General features: G+C 35.0%; 2 protein-coding genes across 2 annotated transcripts; both read left to right on the top strand.

Annotated features, from left to right (window-relative positions):
- The first annotated feature begins 3,938 nt into the window (after positions 1–3,938).
- On the top strand, positions 3,939–8,674 carry LOC111370488 (BTB/POZ domain-containing protein At1g30440). Its single transcript, XM_022992206.1, has 4 exons — positions 3,939–4,720; positions 5,518–5,587; positions 5,878–7,101; positions 7,542–8,674. The coding sequence occupies exons 1-4, from the start codon at positions 4,662–4,664 to the stop codon at positions 8,091–8,093; spliced, it is 1,905 nt and encodes a 634-aa protein (XP_022847974.1). The 5' UTR covers positions 3,939–4,661; the 3' UTR covers positions 8,094–8,674.
- Positions 8,675–10,595: 1,921 nt separating this feature from the next.
- Positions 10,596–22,670, top strand: LOC111370486 (cation-chloride cotransporter 1). Its single transcript, XM_022992205.1, has 13 exons — positions 10,596–11,034; positions 12,233–12,382; positions 13,061–13,139; positions 13,566–13,657; positions 14,963–15,077; positions 15,230–15,330; positions 15,492–15,553; positions 16,376–16,603; positions 17,305–17,419; positions 18,501–18,695; positions 19,767–20,167; positions 20,689–20,850; positions 21,375–22,670. The coding sequence occupies exons 1-13, from the start codon at positions 10,838–10,840 to the stop codon at positions 22,454–22,456; spliced, it is 2,979 nt and encodes a 992-aa protein (XP_022847973.1). The 5' UTR covers positions 10,596–10,837; the 3' UTR covers positions 22,457–22,670.
- Positions 22,671–23,191: the final 521 nt, after the last annotated feature.

Here is a 23,191-nt window from a genome sequence, read left to right as displayed (position 1 = left end):
CATTTATGAATATAACTCAGAGAAAAATTTTGCACTTGAATGAAAAAAATTAAATTAAATGTTAACTTTATTTATCAATAGTAGTTGATGTTTACATGTATTAGTATTGAGTCCATCACAATACAAGTAGTTGTCTCGAATCATTGCATTCATAATCTGAAAATGGGGACGGATAACATGAAATGAGTTAACATTAAGTAAGCAAATTTCGTGCATATGATGTGCACATGGATTATTTTAAAATAAAAGTATTTCTCAATATGTATCCCACTTTCTTTTAGTTCTTTAAAAACTTAGTATTGATGTCGTAACTTACTTGATATATTGCCTAATCAATTAGAATGCAGTAGAAGATTATTATTTGGAACCCAATCGAATTCTATCGATAGTACTGCAAAGCGATTAATATTAACATTATCATTAAACATTGAACATTGAATATTGGTTAGGTACGCAATCCCTCCACACTCCATTTTCCACTCACATTTTTCATTACATAAGCATACACCTCGAAGCATTCAAGATACATATCTTTAAATACATTCATTGACTTATTGACATTTGAAAGCTTTTATTTCTTGAAACTTCATGTATGCTTATGGATGTATTAAAATGTACAAATATGCATGGAAAAACATTAACGGCAGAAAACATAAAAATTAAATATCATGTTATATAAGGGCAAATAAGATAACATATTTACACATTTAACCATAGGACATGTGCGTGAAATGAAAAGGGAATATTTACTTTGAAAATGACAAGTGAATATGTCCTTCGCCTCAACTATTCAACGTGCCAATATCCTATGCTTTGATACTTATTTTTAAGGAAAAATAAATTTTAGAATAGTAGACTGATAGAGAATGTGTAGACGAAATTTTTTTTATTTACGTATAATATTATTTTAACGAAGAATGTAGGGTTAAAAAAAAGAGAAAGATAAAAGCATTTTGAGAAAAATGGGAATCAAAACCTCAGCAAAAGAAATCTTTCAATTCAATGTCTTGGTTCAATCCACAAGCAAGAGAAATCAAAAAGCACATGATAAGATTAATATATTCTATAGTAAATTTAAGTTAATAGGTACGTTGATAGTTTAGGGTGTCCAATATACATCACACTGTAAGAAATATAGTTAGTCACGTTAATTAATAACTACGATCACTGAGCAATAAATATAACATAAATAAGTAATTTAGATAGACATGATAATTATGAGAAACGAGAATGCGGCATTACATGAATACAATCATACATCCAGTGGATCCCTGTTTAGTGTAGATTATAATCAAATTAAATTTCAAGTCGATGTTAACAATTATTTTTAATAATATATTTCACCAACTTTAATCAAAGCCTACTAAAAAACTTGATTTTAATCTACGTTAAACTTGCGCTCAATTGGGAAAAAAAAGTTATTTATACAAAATCAGTAGTCTAATAAAAAAAAAATGGTTAGTAGCTAAGTTCAAAGAACCCTTATCTTTCCAAAAAAAGAAAAAGAAAAATAAAAATTGTAATTTATGATATATGGGGTACAACGGGCCAATTCCATGACACAACTTGCTTAAATCTCTCTCTCTCTCTCTCTCTCACACACACACACACACACATACACTAAACACCGATGTTTAACTTATATTAAGTACAGATGACATGACACACCATTTAATTGGTAAATAAATTAATAGTATGTCTCATGTACTTAATGATTCACCATTTAAATGATATGTCATGTCACCGATACTTAACATAGGCTAAGCTTTTGACCGTTAGAGAGAAAAGTGAGTCTCATCTATGAGTGGAGAAGTAAAAAAGAAGGTTAAAATAGTAAAATAACGATAAAAAATTAATTTTTTGGGATGAAAAATTGTCACCAAATGGGAGCTTAGACAGGGAACTGACGGTGTGAGAATAACGTTATATTTTATGTTTTTTTTTTTTTTGGGGTTGATTGAAGCTATGATTATAAAATAAGTGTCGTGAATTTATGAGAGTTGAATAAAATATAATTCAATAAAATAATTTGTGATAATTAATAAAAATTAAACTTATAATAGAATTTAAACACCAAATCTTTTAGTTTTGAAGATTCTGCATTTAACTTCTATTTTTTTGATGACAAGGGAACCCGCAGCCGCTACTCTTCGGGCGTGCACTGGATAATTTTTTTGGCTGAAGCAATAGTGAATAACCTGCAAATCATGCCAACCAGGTAAATCGCACCAGAGACAGGCTCGACCGACAAAGTGTTGATAGAAGAAATCGAACTCGAGACCAAAAGTCTCCGCACTCACCTACTTTACCAACTCGACCATCCCATGATGGACTCACTTCGACAGTCATCCTACATGTCATACATATGGTAGGTGATTATTTAATGTATTAATGAATAAAAAAATTACCACATTAATGTATCAAATAATCACCTGCTATGTGTATGCCACGTAGGGCAAATATCGTAGTGAACGACTACAAATAGCATTACTCATTCTAAAAAAATAAAAATAGTTTGTTTGAAATCGTAAAAGTTGAATTCATTGACATTTTTCTACAAAATAGCATTTTCTTATTTTCTTTATGTTAAGAGTTCAAAAAATATTTGTTTTTATAAAATTTGTATTAAGATGTTACATGAGATCAATGAGACTTTAACTCGACCAATTCAGTGTGTAAAATATACATTTTCTCCTAAATTTTTTAATATTATCTATTACTATTCAAGAAGCCCTCTTTTTTTTTTTCATTTTTTTTTTTAAATTGAATTCACCGGCTAATTCATTATTGCATACCTTCATAAACAAGTCATCATATATATACTATACAGGTGTTTTATCCTTACGAAGTTTTGTTATTTCTTTCAAAAGTCTCTTGCTATCATGCAAGGAGACGTCCATTATGATTATGTTCACGTTGAAAGTTAAGCTTAGGATAATTTTTTTTTTTTTTATTTCCCAAAAATCATTATTGTTTCTTTTGCGTGAAGAAGATCACGATTCTTGAACCTTATACCTCCATAATACATTGTTTGGTTAGGTGAAAATCGCCCTTACTTGTTTCTTATTATTTACTCATTAAAATAAAAAATATGACTGTTATCCATTACATCAAACCACCATATTTGAAAATCTATCTCTTGTGTAGGACCTATAACAACTATATTTTTCATTTTTATTCTTATATTAATGTGGCTCAAACGGTGTGTGCCTAGATATTAATGATTGCTCCGTAAGCTATTATCTTACCAGCTAATTAATTAGACAAAATTGACAAGTCCCATTTTTGACGAAGTTATTATTTTGCTCTCGAGTCCTTTTTCTCAAGTGAAATAAGCATGTTCAATTAAATTTTTACAATTTTAAGATCTTCACACTTTTAGCCCTTGTTTGATTCTGATTTTTTATGTCAGAAAATCAAATTTTTGAGCATAACTTAATATAGTCATCCGTTATTTTTTTATCTCTTTACTCATAAGTGGAATTCACTTTTCAAACTAACGATCAAAAAATTAATTTTCATAATCAACACTTAATTTGAATAAAACGTCATCCTTATTAGATGCATAAAGTCAAATTTTTTCCCCACCCATTTCTTTGACTGGCAAAAAATTCCCATTATTTTCCACTTGCCGGTCCCACTCAAAGATGCGCACGTATTGGTGTCTCCACGTGGACTAGCTGGACTACTTTCAAAGATCTTGTGACTCGTTCAAATGAAATAAAACTTTTTGCAAGATCAAAATTTTAGGTCATATGTCTCACAATTAACTCACAATTAATCGATAATCATAAATGACTTAATTAATTACCCTACTATGGAATTATGAATAATTAAATGGTTTCTGGCGTTAAATATTTGAATCTCTATAAGCAATGAGTATGTCTCAAGCAAAAGGCCCCACATGTGGGGGACAGAGGATTTAATGTTTCAGAGCTGCCATAAATTAACATTTTGAGTTTTTCCAAGCTCTTGCTAGATGGGTCTTGCACATCATAATTCTTTGAGGCATTATAATAGAAAGAAAGTGAAGATTTATTAGGAAAAATCTGGGATTTCCCTTATTTTGTACTCCATTTCTTTTTTCTTTATTGGGGGTCATTTTTTGTGTCTTATCTGGCACATAGGGTTCGATTTTGGATTCTTCTGGTGGTTAAAGAAAGTGTGGTTTGTGTCAGAATTGCTTATTTTTGGAGGGGTTGACCTAAATTTGGTGTCTGATTAGTAATATATAGTTTTTGCAAGCTATTCTGTGGGCTGAGATTTTGGGTCCTTTTTTTTTTCTTTTGAATGGGCATGCCGGTGGAGTGGTTCCAGGGACAGAGCTAAGGTTCAAGAGGATTTGTTGCATTAAAACAAATTATCAATTGCAGAAGTGCTGAGAAATTTTTGTATTTCGATTTGTAGTTGAAGTATTCGGGATTTGGTTTCTGCAGTTTTGTGAGTTTTCTTGTAAGGGAAAGAAGCATTTTAAATGTTTTTTTTTTTTTTTTCAAAGATCTAAATTGAAATTCGTGAGAAGTTTGGAATTGGGGTTTCGATTTTGAATCTGCATAGAATTGAATTGCATTGCTGTTAACAGAGGAGTTTTAGCATAGAGGGATTTTGTTCTTCTTGAAGTTGTGTTGCTGTAAGTAGAGTTTTCATCGATTTTTGCAGAAATGGCTTGTATGAAATTAGGATCCAAAACTGATGCATTCAAGAGGCAAGGGCAGGCCTGGTGCGTTTCTTGATTCTTCAACTTCAGTTTTCTAGTTGGATCTAAACTTTTTTCGTTGATTCTTTTGAACTTTTGATTATACCATATGCTTGAAATGTTTCACCTGTTTGTTTACTTATTTTAGTTGACAATGAGCATATTGATCACGAAGGCAGATTTATTAATTTGCACATTTTTCTTTAATATTCATGGTCCCAGCATCTGCATCAAGATCAATGTTCTGAACTCGACACTTATGGACTGTTTAGAGTGGATTGCACTTAACTGGAAAAAGAAGATTAAAATCTTTTATATAGTATTACCAAACAGGCTCTTAGAGCGTAGACCGTAAAGTATCAGTTGATTTTTGTCATATAGGCTGTGGAATATCTCCCGTGTCACGATAATCTCTGATTCACATTAGTCCAAGGAGGCTTAAACTTTGGTAAAATCGTAATGAATTTGCTATCAGAGTGATTAGATAGTATTGAGGCTTCACAATGCCATTAATCATTTTTGAAATTTTTTGGGTAACTAGCTAATCAACCTGTCATTCAGGTTTTTCTATGATCCAATTTCCTGAGATATTTTCAAATTGTTTAGCACACTACTTTTTTGAAATCATACAAGTTTCACAAAGCACATACTTTTTTCACAGCCATGCGATAAGATTTAAATTTCGTGCTTCTTGTTTCACCTCATCGACATTCTTTATGTGGAGGGTATTGCTATTTACTCAGAATTTGCCAAGTTATGCTTCGATCAAAACATGATTGTTGTCTCTCAAACTTGCCCTTTGTTTCTCTGCTTAACTGTAGGTTCTGCACAACTGGTCTACCGAGTGATATAGTTGTCGAAGTTGGGGAGATGTCCTTCCATCTCCACAAGGTATAATATTTTATAGTTGATGTAATTTAACTGATTCATATTGCTTAGGTTTCATCTCCAATTTTATACTCTTTTCGATTCTTGGACAGCTATTTGCCATTCATTAGGTGTAGGATTGCAAGTCTCTACTATAATATACAAGACCAAAAATTCATTTCCAACTGGTTTTCTGAATGCCGATTGCTTTATTTTCTAATTTTTACTGACAGTAATTTATAAAATATGATTGCAGAAATCTAAATTTATTCACATCTCGATATATTGTATTAAAATCCAATTATCTGTTGTAGTTTCCACTGCTTTCTAGAAGTGGTGTTATGGAAAGATTGATTGCAGAAGCATCTGAAGTAGAAGAAGGATGTGTCATTAAACTCTCTGACGTTCCCGGTGGAGCTAAAACATTTGAACTTGTAGCTAAATTTTGCTATGGGGTAAAACTTGAACTTACTGCTGCAAATGTGGTACAACTTCGATGTGCAGCCGAGCATCTTGAAATGACCGAAGAGAATGGAGAAGGCAATCTTATTTCTCAGACTGATATCTTTCTCAATCAGGTGGTTCTGCGAAATTGGAAAGACTCCTTGAAAGCCCTCCAAAGCTGTGAAGACGTTCTCCCTTATGCTGAAGAGCTTCAATTTCCCAAAAAGTTTATTGACTCTTTGGCTGCCAAAGCTTGCACTGACCCAAATCTATTTGGCTGGCCTGTCCTGGAGCATGGGGGCCCCATGCAGAGTCCCGGAGGAAGTGTGTTGTGGAATGGAATCAGCACAGGTGCTCGACCAAAAAATTCAAGTTCTGATTGGTGGTACGAGGACGCATCAACTTTAAGTTTACCACTTTACAAAAGGTTAATTTCTGCCATGGAATCTCGAGGGTTAAAACAGGAAATAATTGCTGGCTCCCTGAACTTTTATGCAAGAAAGTATATACCAGGGTTAAACCGTCGACAGGGTTCCACTGAATCCAGTAACCGTCTTGCACCAGTGGGTTCGGGAATCTCACTGTCAGAAGAGGATCAGAAGCTTTTAATTGAAGAGATTGATCACTTACTTCCCATGCAGAAGGGTCTAGTCCCAACAAAATTTTTATTTGGCCTCCTTAGAACGGCCAAGATTCTTCGAGCAAATCCTTCTTGCATATCAAACTTAGAGAAGAGGATAGGAGTGCAACTAGATCAGGCAACTCTTGAGGATCTACTGATGCCTAATTTTTCTTATTCCATGGAGACTCTATATGATGTGGACTGCGTCCAGAGGATTCTTGACCATTTCTTGGTCATGGATCAGGTGGTTGGCGGTGCATCCCCAGGTTCAGTTGATGACGCCCAACTAATGGGATCACCATCACTGACACCTATCACAATGGTAGCCAAGTTAATTGATGGGTACCTTGCAGAGGTTGCCCCAGATGTTAATCTGAAGCTCCCCAAGTTTCAGTCCCTTGCTGCTGCTGTTCCTGAGTATGCACGACCCTTGGATGATGGTCTTTATCGTGCAATCGACATTTATCTCAAGGTAAACTTATCAATTCTTTAGGAAAATTCCAGCATCGGTATCTGATCTATTATCTGATTAGCAAATTGGTCCTCAACCTTTCTTTATGGTTTCACACTCTATCTTAATGATAAAAAGCGTTCAAATCTCTATTAAATTGTCACATGACCCTCATGGAAACATGTGTCATTGCAAATTTCTGGGCACAAACATAAGTGGGGAAATGAAATATATGTAGGTTACACGACGAGTTAATGGAGATTTTTTTTAAGGTTTCTGCTGTTGGACTGATTATGTGCAACTCTAAAGTTGAGGACCAACTTGCTACTAGGAAAATAGATTGGGGACTAACAGTGCAATTTTCCGATTACTTGATTTGTGGTTTGGTTGAGAGTTTTGTTTCGTTTTACCATTAACCTTAAATAGCTTATGAACTTTTTTCATTGTTTTTGTATCTGCAGTCTCATCCATGGTTGGCAGAGTCGGATAGAGAACAACTCTGCAGGCTGATGGACTGCCAAAAACTATCTTTGGAAGCATGTACTCATGCAGCGCAGAACGAGAGGCTGCCTTTGAGAATAATAGTCCAAGTCCTCTTCTTTGAGCAGCTCCAACTGAGGACTTCGATTGCTGGTTGTTTGTTGGTCTCGGACAATTTCGATGGGTCAAGACAGTTAAGAAGTGGCTTGATGGGCCAGAACGATGGAGTTTGGGCCACAGCCGCACGAGAAAACCAGGTCTTGAAAGTCGGAATGGATAACATGAGGATGAGGGTTTCCGAGCTTGAGAAAGAGTGTTCCACCATGAGGCAGGAGATTGAGAAGTTGGGTCGAGTAAAAGGATCGAGCACGTGGGGAAATGTCTCGAAAAAGTTTGGTTTTAGACTTAAGTCCCAAATGTGCAGTGCTCAAGAGGGATCTGTCAGTAAGCAGAACAATCCAAGTGTGCAAAGTGAGAAGTCGAAAAATCAACACAAGGGAAAGCACAAGAAAAATATATCTTCAGATGAATAATGACTCTTTCATCTCTTATTTTTTAAATTTTATTTGTCGATTTCTGTTTTTAGTTTAGGACTGGAAATTATGTTTCCTTGTTTGTCTTATACTAGTCTGTTTAGATTCATTTTCTCGGTATCTCAGCTTGTAACATGAGTAGATTGCAATTGTAAGTGTGTACTTTTATGAAACTTGTGATGGTGTCAGAGGAAGTCCGGGAAGACCTAATCTAAAATAGGTTGAATCCCAAACCTTGAAGGTCTCTACTGTCCCGTCTTTAGAACTTTGTGAGGGAGGTAAATTGTGGAATGTGTCCCAACAGGTCAGGGAACAAGAGCTGTCTGTACACTGCGTCTACAAAGAATTTAATTCCATGTCCCGAGAAGACCTGATCTGCTTGTACAGCAAAATGCTTCATAGATTTGTACCAGATGCAGGTGTGGCAGCATCTGGTTTGATCTGCTGCTATTTTATTTTTGCCATTATTCAACAGATTGTTGTCAAGTGTTTTCTGTATAAATTCTGAAAGTTAAATTTGTACGTGTAGACTCGTTGGTCCGGGAAATATCTTCTCCTCGGGCTAGAGTTTTCTTCCTCTACTTGTGATCATTTAATGTTTAATTTCGTTTCCTAGGACAAAGAATTTTGTTAAATTAAAATACTCCATGCCTGACAAAAATAATGAAGGTTCTCATCTAATAAAATAATCACTTTTTATAAATGATTTATATAAGCAATATAAACATCTAATAGTATTTACTCAACATCTAAAAATGATATTTGTAAGTCTTAATAAATTTTCAAAATAACGTGCAGCACACGTTGACTACAACTAGTTAATTAAAAAATGAGGGGAAAACAATAATAATTTTAGAAAAATAAAATAAAGATATTTTAAAAATGCCCTTAGTATATCAAATAATACCTCAAAATATGAACAATATTAAAGACATAAAAATGTTTAAATATTAGTTATCTACATACCAAACACACTACCAAAAAAAAACATTGAAAGAAAAAAGATAGAGAGAACAATACATAATTTCAAAGAAACATTTTCAAAAATAAGAAACATGCGAAAAAGTTTCAAAAGTCAGGTGGTCTTGTCAAGGTCACAATAACAGGTCAAAAGTCACAATAACACATAATTATGTCACAGTTACAAATCCTATAAAGCCACAATCACAAAGATATAAATTATGAGTCACAATAACACATTTTTTTAGGTTATATATTACTTATTGATTACAAATTAACTATTTTATTGGTCATGCTCACTTAAACTAGTGATCACAATCGCTCTTCATCCTACCATACCCTGCTCCACTACATCGACACCAATCTAATGCCGAGCCACCTCACCACTACCAAAAATCATCATTTGCAAAATGCAAACAACCTCCACCACTTTCAATTTGTAAATCAACAACAAAAACCACTAAGTAGAATGGATTAGATCAAAGGAGGAAGAAACCATCATAGCACTCATCGACACTGTGGTGGTTGGTGGTCTCTTTATGCGGTGGTTGGTTCCAGTGAAGGCAACCTGTTGGAGATGATGATGAACGAACATCGAGGAAAAAAGAAGAGAGAGAATGAAATCAATGTGTGTTAGAAGGCAAGTTACTGTAAGGCAGTGAAGAGGCTCCCTCTGGGGAAGGAGTAAAAGTCATGTGGGAATCTGGAAACTAACAAGGGCACATCCCGCGATTTACCTCCCTGAACTGTTGATAGGTTGGAGAAGGAGAAGTCCAATAATGTGCCCACAAAGATTAACCACAAAGGTCACAGTGAAGTAAAGCAAGGAGCCGAGAGGAAGTCTCACAAAGAGAAGGGAAATTGGCACACCATAGGAGTCCGAGAGGAAGGAGGGATTATATGCCAAGTAAATGCCCAAAATAGGTAAGTTAGGTTAGGGTTAAATGGTGGACCAAAACAAGGCTCGACTCAATTAAGTGGGCTTCAAAAAATAATAATATAGCCTTCTAAGGAAATGGGGTGAACCGTGAGCAACACTATTTAAAATAGGTTACTTCGAACGGTCCATAAAATGTGGATTGTATTGTCTTGATAATTGTGTCGATGTACTAATCAATCATATGGCCAAAGCCGATTGATAATAAAAATCGAGGTTACATCATCGTCCGGGAAGGTCGTTTGACAATAAATTGCCTAACATCGAAAGAAAAGTTTTTGCACCTGAAGAGTCAAAAATTGGTGTTAAGTATAATTTGCCCTTAATATAATTAGATGTGAGCTAAACGAAAATGGAAAAAGCCCATACAATTTACCCGTGCAAGCATTTGGGCGCGTATACTAAGAGCCCAACCCACACTTTAACAACTAGGCTCATTTGCAGTTGCCAATTATTCTGTATTTTTCAGTCCAATTTTAATCGTGTGTACAAAAACGGATGGTCCAGTCTGTATATACTTTGTATATTTTCCGTGGAAGACCACACATCAAACCAGATACGTGAATTCACGCGTACACTTTCGCTTAAATAGGTACATAGAGAGTAGCACTTAAGAAAAGAAGCCCCCTCACATTTTCCTCTTTAATTTCAAGGACTAACATTTCTTCAACAATTCAAACCTCTCTTTCTAAATTAATATATATTGGAAGATCGTTTCAATTATTCAATCTTCCCATTTGAATAGTCAGAGATCGTTTGGATCTAAATTCTCTCTTCTTCTTAACCCCTCGCATCACATGTATATGCTTAGATCCAATTGATTGATTGATTGATTTGAATCAATGCAATGGCGAGTAATAACAGCAATGGAGAAGAAATAGAAAGTTCGGATGATAATGAGATTTCGTCTGGTAGGGGTGTGGGAGGACGCAAATACAGACCGGTATTTGCTCATGACCACGATCGAGCTGTGCTTGAGATGTCGTCAATCGATCCTGGTGATGCATCGTCGTCGTCTTCGTTACCTGTTCGGAACGATCGCATGTAACTTAATCTCCACTTGCGTCATTGCTCTTCTGTTTGAATGTTTGCTTATGATTCCATTTAGGCATTTTAACGAACAAATATGCTACTACAGATTTGAATGCTAGTACGTTATGTATTTAATTGTTTGTGAAGCGTATTTTGGAACAAGAACAACAATTTTAACACAGAGAACAACCTTTCGTGTATCTAAGTTTTAAGAACTTGTGCTTTGCTCGGGCATTATATCTGAATTCTTTGTTTTTATGGAACAAAAGAGAATTATGTTACCCATTTGCAGCATAGTAGCAACTGAATCTTGTAAAGCTTTCTGGCTTAGTGAGAAAAAGTCTGAGAAGATAAAAATTATGAAGCACCAAAATCGTAGACTGTTTTGTGATGTGAGATTTACAATTGGAGAAAATATTAACGCTTTTCACTTATGACAGTTGATTTTAAAATATCATACCGTTCATCTGTAGCCATACGAGAATGGCCATCATGGTGCATCATCAAATTAACTTACCATGCTAGCTGCCTCCAGAACCTCAAAATTTGAGAAGTTAGACAGAAGCAAGAATAACGACTGGCTCTCTTGTAATAGCAATTAGTCTCGACATGATTCCAGAGCATATGGACAGTGCTTGAAAAGATTAGTGTATCTTATTACTGCGCTGTTACATGAAACAAATATGTAGGGACAAGGCATTTTGAGGTCCACTTCTTTGTAATAATTTATTTTATTTATCTTTTAGAACAAAATCAAATCATCTACTATTTATACTAAACTATACAAAAAAATAAAAATAAATAAATAAATAAAAATTCTGTGATCAAAGCATAATACTTTCGATTTCTGTAATTATAAGATTTGGGTATTTCACTTATCAGTTGAACTCACGAATAGGTTCCTTGATGACCGACTGGCTTGTATATTTATGCCTTGTTTATAGATGATATAGAACATTGTTTCACAGTACTCTTCATGTGATGGTCTTAGAGCAATCCTTAAAATTATTTTGTATCCTTCCTGCCTCTTATAGCTTGCATAATTTGTAAAGTTTCTTGAAACTTGATATATCTATGATAGCTGTCTTGGTATACTTTCTCAGATTGGTTATACTTCCGGGTGCTTATTTGAAATTTTGTTTTGAAAGTAAGTCCTTGCTTTATTTATCAATTCCTTTTTCCATTGCTACTGACCGAAATGCATTTGTAGAAACATTAAAGTGGGCATGCAGACAGACACGACTTCTGAAGGAAAAGATGACGCACTGCCAAATCATGTTGGTGTTAATGGCTCTCGGACCGAGTCCAAGTTGGAATTATTTGGCTTTGACTCCCTTGTGAACATTTTAGGGCTTAAAAGGTGAGTGTGGAGAGAAGACATAGCCGCTGTTTTGATGATCAAACACGGACAGCAGAGCAAATTAGAGAAATGTTTTATTTCACATTGTATACGTGGTTTAATGCTGTAGCTACTAGGCATATTCTGTTTTAAATTGATAATACACTTCCCATGTATTATGCATTGATTAATAAAATATTTGATTACCTTTAAAAAAAAAAAAAAATGGTGTGTGTACTTATCCCCGATTGAGCCCCGTTTTTTAAGAATAGATTTTGTAAAATCTGATTTTTAAAAATTTTTATTTTATTTTATTTTATTTTTTTTGGGAGAATGTGTGGTTAAAAAGTAGAAAAAGTTGCAAAATTATTTTATTCGGAGAATATGTGCTTGAAATGAGTTTGGGAAAAAATGAGTTTTAGAGAGTGGGGCTCAAACAAGGGCTTAATTGTTTTCTTGAATATCAAAATTCAGCAGTTGTAAGCTGAAAAAAATGAATATCCTAGACAGCCTTATACAGTCATATTACAAATAATGTTCTTACTCTTAGTTATTTTCATTTGTTACCTTTACTGAAATGCACAGGAGATGCGAGTGTTCATGTTCTTCTGTGATTGTTTATCGAACAATATTTTGCTTGGAGAGTTTCAATATTTATTTTTGGAATGTTTAGTATTTTGATAAATGTTCGTGTTTCAGCATGACAGGCGATCAGATTCCAGCACCTTCAAGTCCTAGAGATGGAGAAGATGCAACTATTTCTCTGGAACGTCCCAAGGTACCAATAAATGTTCTTTTTCGTTCAATCTTCCTTTATCTTGTACCTCTTTTATGATTGCTATCTAATGGTTGATGTGCTTGCTGATTAATATTTTTATACCAGTCCTATGTTTTTAGTTGTTTAAGTACAATAGTCTACAAATTAATGATTTTGGGAGGAAATAATATTAATTACTAGAGCAATTAACTAATTAATCATGTTACTCAAACATCTATGGATAATTTTTCCTTGGATGTAAAATAGAGCACTAAAACTAATTTTAGCACTTCCTCCTCTTCTGGTCACTTTTGAACTTCTATTATATTTTGTTTTAAAAAGAATCATAATCATCGGTTAAAAGCTTGCATGTGGCACTCCACTAATTTTGTCTTCAAAGTATTTTTTGATTCCTTTATGATGTCCTCTGATGAATAATTCTTGCAGACCTCTGGTATCAAATCTGGAACAATGATGGGGGTGTTCGTGCCTTGCTTGCAAAACATTTTGGGAATCATCTACTATATCAGATTTACGTGGTAAGTTTTACAGTGCTAGATATTTATGCTAACTGCTCTTTAAAATTCCTCTCAAGGTGCACCCAAATATAGAAGTATGTTGTTTTCAACTGTCAATAATATGTTCATATTCGGGTATGAAATTGAGAATGTTGTCTCATTTACAGCTTTGTAGGTTCCGGGAAAGATATTTGTGGAGACTTTATGATTTGCCCACAACATAGGATATCTCTGGGCACCCTATCACTGATGCAGTGAATGTTAAACAAATCTCAAACTACTTAACCTAGCCCTTTGTTTTCTAAAATTGATAACAATAACATGATGCCCGGTCTCATGGCCTAGACTCCCTATAGTTGCATCTCCTCTTGGTCACACACAATGAGTTTGAAATCGATGCTTCAATCTTTTAGTCATCTGTGGCTTTAAACTGGAAATAAATCACTTCATCAATCGTAGCACTTAGTGGACTCGTGTATGGTCATGGATTTTACTATATAAGATATAGGTGTAATAATGGTAGCAAAATAGATTTACTATGTGTATGTTCAATTAAACCGAGGAATTTGATTAATTAAACAAAGTGAAGAATATACACAAGCAATTTCACATTAAAAACTAAAATGAACTTTATTTGGTGGAAGATAAAGAACTCCAAGAGGTTGCTTTTCTGGTTCTTGAATCAAAACATCAATTTAGATCACAGTGCAAACTGGATTCTAGAGAAAACATTGAAGTGTTTGATGTGGCATTACTTAAATATAATATTGCATGATTTTGTTCAGCATGTCACTTGGGATTTTCCAGGTATTCATTTTGGATTTACTAATCTAACTTCTACCTCAAAGCTTCACTTGTCTATCATAGTTCCATTTTTCCTCCTTGTGGATGCCAATGTTCTTGTTTGTTCTTAGCGAGAAGATGTTAAATGCAGCCTATGTGGCCGTTGTAAGTGGTAGTTTGTCTGCTTGTGCATGAGAGAAAGATTTGGAGTTTGGTGCAGAAAAAGGAGTTGGAATAATTTTGTATTTTCCTGCATTCTGTTAGACTATGGATGAATCCTTCATTATATCACACATTTCACTATTTTTAAAGTGTTAGTGGATACCTTATTGTCCTCAATCTTCAATTTGAAGGTGAAGTCTTATAAAGTATCTTACTGAACTGAGATCATAAAACATACAGGATAAAATTTTATCCTCCAATTTCTTTATATTTGTTCTTTCTTATTTGAAATTTAAGTCTTTTTTAGTTCTAGTGTTTGTTCCAAGCAATATGTTCCAAAACATTCTTATTTTGATTCATATGGTATTCTGAAAACTGTAGGATTGTAGGAATGGCTGGGATAGGTGAGTCTTTGTTGCTCGTTGCCTTCTGTGGTTCATGTACCTTCCTTACGACGATATCTTTGAGTGCTATTGCAACTAATGGTGCAATGAAGGTATGACCTTTATTTTATTTGACGTTCGTTATAATGCTGTTTACTTCTTCAGTTAATGATTAACAATAAGATATGGGTGTATTTGTCATACATGTATAGTTCAGTAAATGAATTGACTTTAATACATTTTCAATCTTTCTGCTGTAATATAGGGTGGGGGACCTTATTACCTCATTGGTCGTGCCTTAGGTCCAGAGGTTGGAGTTAGCATTGGGCTTTGCTTTTTCCTTGGAAATGCTGTTGCTGGTGCCCTGTGAGTGTGTATTTGTTTTAATTTTATATTGAAGTAGGTGCATGATCTGATATGGAGATAAACTAGGGGCTAACTGTTTTTCTTTTTCAGGGTTCTATAGTGCCACACAAGAAATATTTTCTTCTAACATTTTTGTGCTTTCACATTTTCTTGTGATTTAGATATGTGTTGGGAGCTGTGGAGACCTTCCTGAATGCTGTGCCAAGTGCAGGACTTTTTAGAGGTAATTGCTGGGGGAATGTTGTAGAATTGGCATTTGAATCCTATGATCAAGTTTACAGCTTTTATCAGAAAGTTTTTCATTTGACCTCTCTAAATATATTCTTAACTTGTGTTGAATTTTTTTTCTTCTTCTGTTAATATGAACTTTTAATGTCCCTTGCACTGACTATGAAAAGACAAACAAAAAGAATAAGCAAAAACTCTATGTAATGCCTATTTTCATTAGGCCATGGTGAATTAGCTCCTTGGCTGGGGGTGGCTTCTAATGAACCAGTATGACATAATGATGCTGGTCCTCTTTTGGGTACCTCAATATTTTTTCAAGGGTTTGGTGGGGATAGCCACTACCTGCACTCAAACTACTGCTATGTTTAGTGTTTTATCTATGAGTTTTCTAATTCCTAGAAAAAAAAAAAAAAAATGGAACAACCTGAAAGGAGTAAGACAATCAACCTTCTGGCTTTGGAGAATTAGTTTTTGTATTCATGGACTACTTTGGATGCACGTTAGCAATCTTCGAAGTCATGGTTATCAGGCACCCACCACCATAAAGCTCTGCGTAATGTGGTTAAGATGCTATATGTCATCCAACGTGTGGGGCAGCTTTAATTAGATTTGAGTTAGGGTAGTGGTAGTTTTGTGATGAGCCATTTGTTGCAATTTATCCTTGCTTCCTTTTTTTTTTTTTTTTTTTTTTTTTTTTTTACTCTGTATGAATATGATGGAGTTGCCAGTAGCTGTTATTGATTACTGGTTATGTCAACTAATTTATAGCGTTAAGAATTTATTCTCCAGAATTTGATTGTGTTCCTCATCGATGCAGAGACGGTCACAAGAGTAAATGGGACGGCTGTTGCGGAGCCCATTACAGCTCCGAGTTTACATGACTTGCAAATTTATGGGATTATCGTGACGATCATCTTGTGTTTCATAGTCTTTGGTGGCGTAAAAATGATAAATCGAGTTGCACCGGCCTTTCTCATACCTGTTCTATTCTCATTGGTCTGCATATTTATGGGGATACTTTTGGCAAGGAAGGATAAACCTGCAGGTTTTTATTATTTCTGCCTGCTGTTTTTTTTATTCTCATTCCACTTTTGTCTTAGAATAATGTCCAGGTTAATGTTTGCTGCATTCTCGAAGTTATATAACTCAAGCAAGAGAGGTTTGAAGTTGCTTTGCCTGCCTTAAAAGTGAAAATGGTTGACAGGAAGAAAATGGTTGACAATCTTCCTGATAAAAACTAAAGGAAAGGTTACAAAAGAAAGTGCTAGTAAAGTGTCATCTCCCTATTAAATACTTTGAAGAGGAGATTAGGTATCTTTTAATATGTATTATCTTCAGATCTTGCAATGATATGCCACATAAAATGAATATTATTGTGGTTTCTTGTTCTATGCAGTTAAGATTTTCATTTGCCTCCACAATAAAAGAAAATAAATATTACATTTCTAAGCATAGGACATGATGGTTGACTTGTTGAGAAGCCAAACTATGATGTTTGTAGGTATTGCGAGATGACCACCTTTAGTACATTACGGTACACAATTACTGTCCCATTGAAAGGGTATAGGATATTTGAACACATAGTGATGAAATACTGGTCATATTTCTATCTCAACCCATCTTCGAATATTACCTAAAAGGCATCAATAAAAATCATGATTTGGTTGATGTTTTGTCCATCTCTCTCTCTCTCTAAGGTCAGCTGTATATTTGTGGAATTAACTTGTCTTCATACACATGGTGCAGTGGGAATTACGGGCTTGAGCACGAAATCTTTCAAAGAAAATTGGAGCTCAGATTATCAAAATACTAATAATGCTGGAATCCCAGATCCTGATGGAAAAATATACTGGAATTTCCAGTAAGTCATGCTATATCTCATTTCGTTCTAATTTCTCTTATCAGTCATATACTTTCTCTGTTTTTCAAGTCTAATTGACGATAGACAAAAACGAATGGGAGAAATAGAGGAGAAAGAGAGAGAAAATAAGAGAGAATGATAGACAAAAACAAATAGGAGAAAGAGCGGAGAGAAAGAGAAAATAAGAGAGAAGGGGAGGGATGAGAAATGGTGCTTTAATTGATAGAGTTTTCTTGTATTTTATTCAATGAGAAATTCTGTCTTAACACAAGAACTAATACTAAAAGGGTTTAAGCTAGTCTAAATAAGGTAACAAAGTGATGCTGGATGTTATGTGAGAATTATAGGAGAGAGGGAAAGGAGGGAGAAGAAGAGAAAGGAGGGGGAAAAGAGAGAAGAAGAGGGGAATAGGAGAAGATAGAAATTAGGGAGAGAAATCAATTCATTCCATAATCAAAGGTTGATTTATTACAACGCAAAAGACCCTTTTATATAGGGTTTAAACTAATGCTAATTTAAGTAGGAAATTATTATAAAATCAACACACTTATTATGCTTCCTAGAATAAATATCAAAATTGGAAACTAAATATCATAATATCTCTTTAATAATTACAATCAAAGTCAATAAGGAAATAAACTAAAACTGCGCTCCCTTGTTTGAGCTCCATCTTTCCTCAAATTCATTTTCAATCACAAATTGTCCCAATAAAATAAGTTTGCATGCAAATCCAAAATTTTTTTCCTTACTTTTTAATCACACATTCTCCAAAACTTAAATATTGCAAAACTCATTTGCACAACAAAATGGGGCTTAAACAGGGGTTACATAAATTGGAAATAAAAATAAACCCCTAATTATAATAATTTCTTCTATGCCTCAAATAGACTTTTAGCATTGCATCACTAACCCAGCCAGTTCCCATTATTTTAACATTTTAATCTTCTTTTATAATTTATGTGAATCTGTGGTTGACACATAGAATTGTCGTGAGAACCTTGGTTATTGGCATCAAATGTTATGAATAGACTGAAGCAACTAGTCATCTATATTCTAATCCAACTGTTATTATTTTTTTCAGTGGATTGGTAGGCCTCTTTTTCCCTGCTGTAACAGGAATCATGGCCGGTTCAAATCGTTCTGCATCACTCAAGGACACTCAACGATCCATTCCCATTGGGACATTAGCTGCAACTTTGACGACTTCAGTTTTATATATTATTTCAGTGCTATTCTTTGGAGCCCTTGCAACCAGGGAGAAACTTTTGACTGACAGGTATAGCAAGTTCTGCCTAGAATTTCCACAATTGACACTATAACTTGCTGTTTCAGTCTGCTTCCTTCCTATTTGATTGCGTTACTAGCTAATTTTCTGCTTTGACTATATGTTGTTCCAATTGGCAGTTTTTAAATTTACTTAAACTCTCAATTCTATTTCTAGGCAGCGATTTCTTTCGTGTTTTATATGGTAGTTGAATTAAAAATCTGTGTCTTCAATTTCAATTTCATGATAATGTTTTGCTGTGCATACTTATTTTGTTTCTATAAGTTATTTATCATAAATCAAGTTATGTATTAGCAATCAATCTCTCTCTCTCCTCTTTATTTTTTATTTTTTCCTGAAGATATGTTTTTAAATGATGGAAGAGATGAAGTGATCATATAGTTGAGTAGTGTTCAGGTCCTTACTCGCAACCATATTATAAGTACATTTAGTAGTGTTGAACCACTTGATCTGAAAGCCTAAACTCTTAGATAGGGCCTCATTTATATTATTTAAATATTATCTTCAACATGCCCCTCAACGGGAGTTTATTTTTATTTTTTCTAGCAAAACCTAGCACGTGAACAATTCAATTCAAGTGGGTTGTGATGATACTTGAACCCAAGATCTGTTCATGTGCTATGATATCATGTCGAACCACTTAGTCTAAAAGTTTAAGCAATTAGATAGAGCCTCATTTATATTATTTAAATTTTAATTATTTTCAACAAGTAGATCACACGTGACAACCTTTGCTAATTTATCCATTGGGGTAGCCATTTTTTTTTCTATGGTGGCACGATCCTTTTTGACAAAATGCCTTCTTTTATATCCGTTGGGTAATTCTTTGTTACTTATGTGTTGGCATGTTCGTTTTGGACTTTAAGAATATTTTTGAAAGCGGACAACATTTCGTGTTTTAATTTTCCCAAACTGGAGTGTCTGCTTGTAATCCGAAATTTCAAGAATTCGAAAGATAAATTAGCAAACCTTTGTTACTGGTATTATCTTATGGCTGGGTTGTGTATTGGTTAAGCCTAACTACTTTTCTTGTTTTATGGCATAACTTTACTGCTTGTGCAGGTTACTTACAGCTACAGTTGCGTGGCCTTTCCCTGCTATCATTTATATTGGTATTATCCTCTCGACCTTAGGTGCAGCTCTTCAGAGCCTGACGGGTGCTCCACGTCTACTTGCAGCTATAGCCAATGATGATATCCTGCCTGTTCTCAACTACTTCAGGGTGGCAGACGGGAGTGAGCCTTATGTTGCTACTCTCTTTACTGCCTTCCTTTGTATTGGATGTGTCGTAATTGGCAATTTGGATCTTATCACCCCGACCGTAACTATGTTTTACCTCCTGTGTTATGCGGGTGTCAACTTATCGTGCTTTCTTTTGGATCTGCTAGATGCTCCTAGCTGGCGTCCACGGTGGAAATTTCACCACTGGAGCCTCTCTCTTCTTGGGGCATCACTTTGTATAGGTTAGTTTTTGTGTCCACAATGTTAGGTTTGATCAATTTTATTGAGCGGGATTGAAACTATATTTCAGGAGAAAAGGTTTTTCCCTGCCCTATATTTTACAGTGTGCTCAACTATGCTGTTAAAAAAAAAAAAGTCTCAAAAATGGAGATGGAGTGTAAACATTTGATTCTGCAGCAGAAAATGGATTTTTTCATCACTATATGCCGACAAATTGAAATGGGACGAAATGAAGTTATAAAGTGGAGTTTCTTTTTCTGAAGGAAATTTTGAAAAAACTCAGGGTAGATAGGAATACATCAATGCATTAAGCAACCTTCGGCAAATGTCTTTTTGCTGCAGTATCTCTGCTCATAGCTGTTCTGGGTACTGATATGGACTAAGGTCAAACTTACATGTGATGTCAGCATTCAGATTGTAGATTATAGCTTGGCGCTTCTTCCTTAGCAGCTCTCAATGATTTTGTTTCTTCTACTTCATAACAGAATTATGCTCACGCTTTACTCTCATGATTATTTTGCAGTGATCATGTTCTTGATTTCTTGGTCATTCACTGTGGTGGCTCTAGCCTTGGCAAGCCTCATATATTACTATGTGAGCATCAAGGGGAAAGCTGGGGACTGGGGTGATGGTTTCAAGAGTGCATATTTTCAACTTGCTCTTCGTAGTCTACGATCTTTGGGAGGTTTGTATGCTTATCTTGTGAGTTAAATGTTTTTATCTTATGAAATATTTTTTTTTTTAGCGTAACTAAGGTCTCTCGCTTCTTCTTCCCTCGTAGTCTTTTTACATGGGAAATGCTTGAATTTGTTTCTCATTGATTTCCAATCCTGGGGCATTATTTGTATAGTCTATTCCTTGATAATCAAAGCCCAAAGATATATGAATTAGTCCATGCATGACTTGAAGCTGAAAGGAATTTGCACCCTTTTTGATCTCTTCCATTTTTAGCTATAATAATTCACTCTATCAAATTTTTGAAGATTGTCCTGCAACTTATTATTTTGTACTAAGGAATCCTATCTAGTCCACTAATGGTGAGAAAATGAATTTTTTTTTTTTTTTTTTTTTTCATTTGAAAAAGGTTCGTAGGTATCTTTGAATTAGATGGAAGTTGATAAAGGAATCCACGATCATAGTTTCCCAGTATTATTAAATCAAGCACTTATTGTATTATGCTTCTGATCAATAATGTAATTGTACATACAGCAAGCCAGGTACATCCAAAGAACTGGTACCCTATACCCCTCATATTCTGCCGGCCATGGGGCAAGTTGCCTGAGAACGTTCCCTGCCACCCTAAACTTGCTGATTTTGCAAACTTCATGAAGAAAAAAGGCAGGGGAATGTCCATATTCGTTTCTATCCTAGATGGGGACTACCATGAGCGAGCTGAGGATGCCAAGGAAGCCTGCAAAGCACTTAGTACTTACATCGACTACAAGAGATGTGAAGGTGTTGCCGAGATAGTTGTTGCCCCCAGTATGTCGGATGGCTTCCGAGGCATTGTTCAGACCATGGGCCTTGGCAATCTAAAGCCCAATATTGTGGTAATGAGGTACCCAGAAATATGGCGCCGGGAAAATTTAACTGAAATACCAGCAACATTTGTTGGAATAATAAATGACTGCATTGTTGCAAACAAGGCAGTTGTTATTGTCAAGGGTCTCGACGAGTGGCCTAATGAGTACCAAAGACAGTACGGTACTATTGATTTGTATTGGATTGTGCGAGATGGTGGTCTTATGCTTCTTCTCTCTCAACTCCTCCTTACCAAGGAGAGCTTCGAGAGTTGCAAGATTCAGGTATTCTGCATTGCCGAGGAGGATTCCGATGCGGAGGAACTCAAGGCCGATGTAAGGAAGTTTCTCTATGATCTTCGGATGCAAGCCGAGGTAATTGTAATCTCCATGAAATCATGGGATGCCAAAGCAGAACAACAAGATGAATCGGTGGATGCATTCGCTGGTGCCCAGCAGAGGATTTCTAGCTATTTATCAGGCATGAAGGATAAAGCTCAGGAAGAAGGCACGCCTCTTATGGCTGATGGAAAGCCAGTTGTTTTCAACGAGCAGCAGGTCGAAAAATTTCTTTTTACCACCTTAAAGCTTAATTCAACAATACTGAAATACTCGAGAATGGCTGCAGTCGTGCTCGTGAGCCTTCCACCACCACCTCTCAACCATCCGGCTTATTTTTACATGGAGTACATGGACCTGTTGGTTGAAAACGTGCCAAGGCTTTTGATTGTCCGAGGATATCGTAGAGATGTTGTCACTTTGTTCACATAGTCTTTTTGATCGTTTCTTTTAGACATTTTCGTCTGACAATTAAATTTTTTTCTTTAAATCATTTGTTTATATGTTTTTTTACCCCACGTAGCACATTTACTTGTAGTAAATTTACGGTTAATTCATCTTCTTTTGTGGAGAATACGCTGTTGTATACACGGTTCTCTATCATTTTGGCCACATTTCTTATTATAGAAAATTTTGTTGTCTTATTGATCAAATTATTTTTCTATATTCTGAAATTCTTTTTCTTTATTTTCTGGTTTGAAAAATTATTCGGATAGATAAATTATTATTATTATTATTATTATTATTATTATATCTTCCGACACAATAATTATTATTATTATTATTATATCTTCCGACACGTGAGTATGCATTCGCTTTCCAGCACGGAAAAGAAAAGGGTGCCACGACTATTGGGCATTACGAATATTTAACTAAAATAATAAAATTTTGAAGCTACATAGCAAGTTACTCTTTTTAGATTCGGTATACCTCACCTTCACCATCGAATTGAATGATATCGACAGAATTGTTTTCCCGTGTTTCACTCTCTCGAAATAAGTAATTTAAACTGATGTTAAATATCATGATATGACGTAGCATTACTCTATACCCCACCCCACCCCACGCTCACCCTCACACTCACACTCACACTCACCATCTTTTATCCTTTGGCAAATTAAGTCAAGAGGGATAAAAGAATATACGTATTGTGTACTGCTTCGAACT

Source organism: Olea europaea, chromosome 21, assembly GCF_002742605.1.
Source record: "Olea europaea var. sylvestris chromosome 21, O_europaea_v1, whole genome shotgun sequence".
In the NCBI taxonomy this organism is placed as follows: domain Eukaryota; kingdom Viridiplantae; phylum Streptophyta; class Magnoliopsida; order Lamiales; family Oleaceae; genus Olea; species Olea europaea.
The sequence above is the reverse complement of the archived record's forward strand: the minus strand, read 5'-3'. Positions and strand labels throughout refer to the sequence as shown.

Excerpts from the sequence above, each read along its gene's own strand:
- LOC111370488 (XM_022992206.1), top strand. The coding sequence starts at position 4,662 with ATGGCTTGTATGAAATTAGGATCCAAAACTGATGCATTCAAGAGGCAA. Across the intron at positions 5,588-5,877 it reads TGTCCTTCCATCTCCACAAG|TTTCCACTGCTTTCTAGAAG; the intron begins GTATAATATTTT and ends TATCTGTTGTAG. Across the intron at positions 7,102-7,541 it reads CAATCGACATTTATCTCAAG|TCTCATCCATGGTTGGCAGA; the intron begins GTAAACTTATCA and ends TTGTATCTGCAG.
- LOC111370486 (XM_022992205.1), top strand. The coding sequence starts at position 10,838 with ATGGCGAGTAATAACAGCAATGGAGAAGAAATAGAAAGTTCGGATGAT. Across the intron at positions 13,140-13,565 it reads TTTCTCTGGAACGTCCCAAG|ACCTCTGGTATCAAATCTGG; the intron begins GTACCAATAAAT and ends TAATTCTTGCAG. Across the intron at positions 20,168-20,688 it reads TGGGGCATCACTTTGTATAG|TGATCATGTTCTTGATTTCT; the intron begins GTTAGTTTTTGT and ends ATTATTTTGCAG.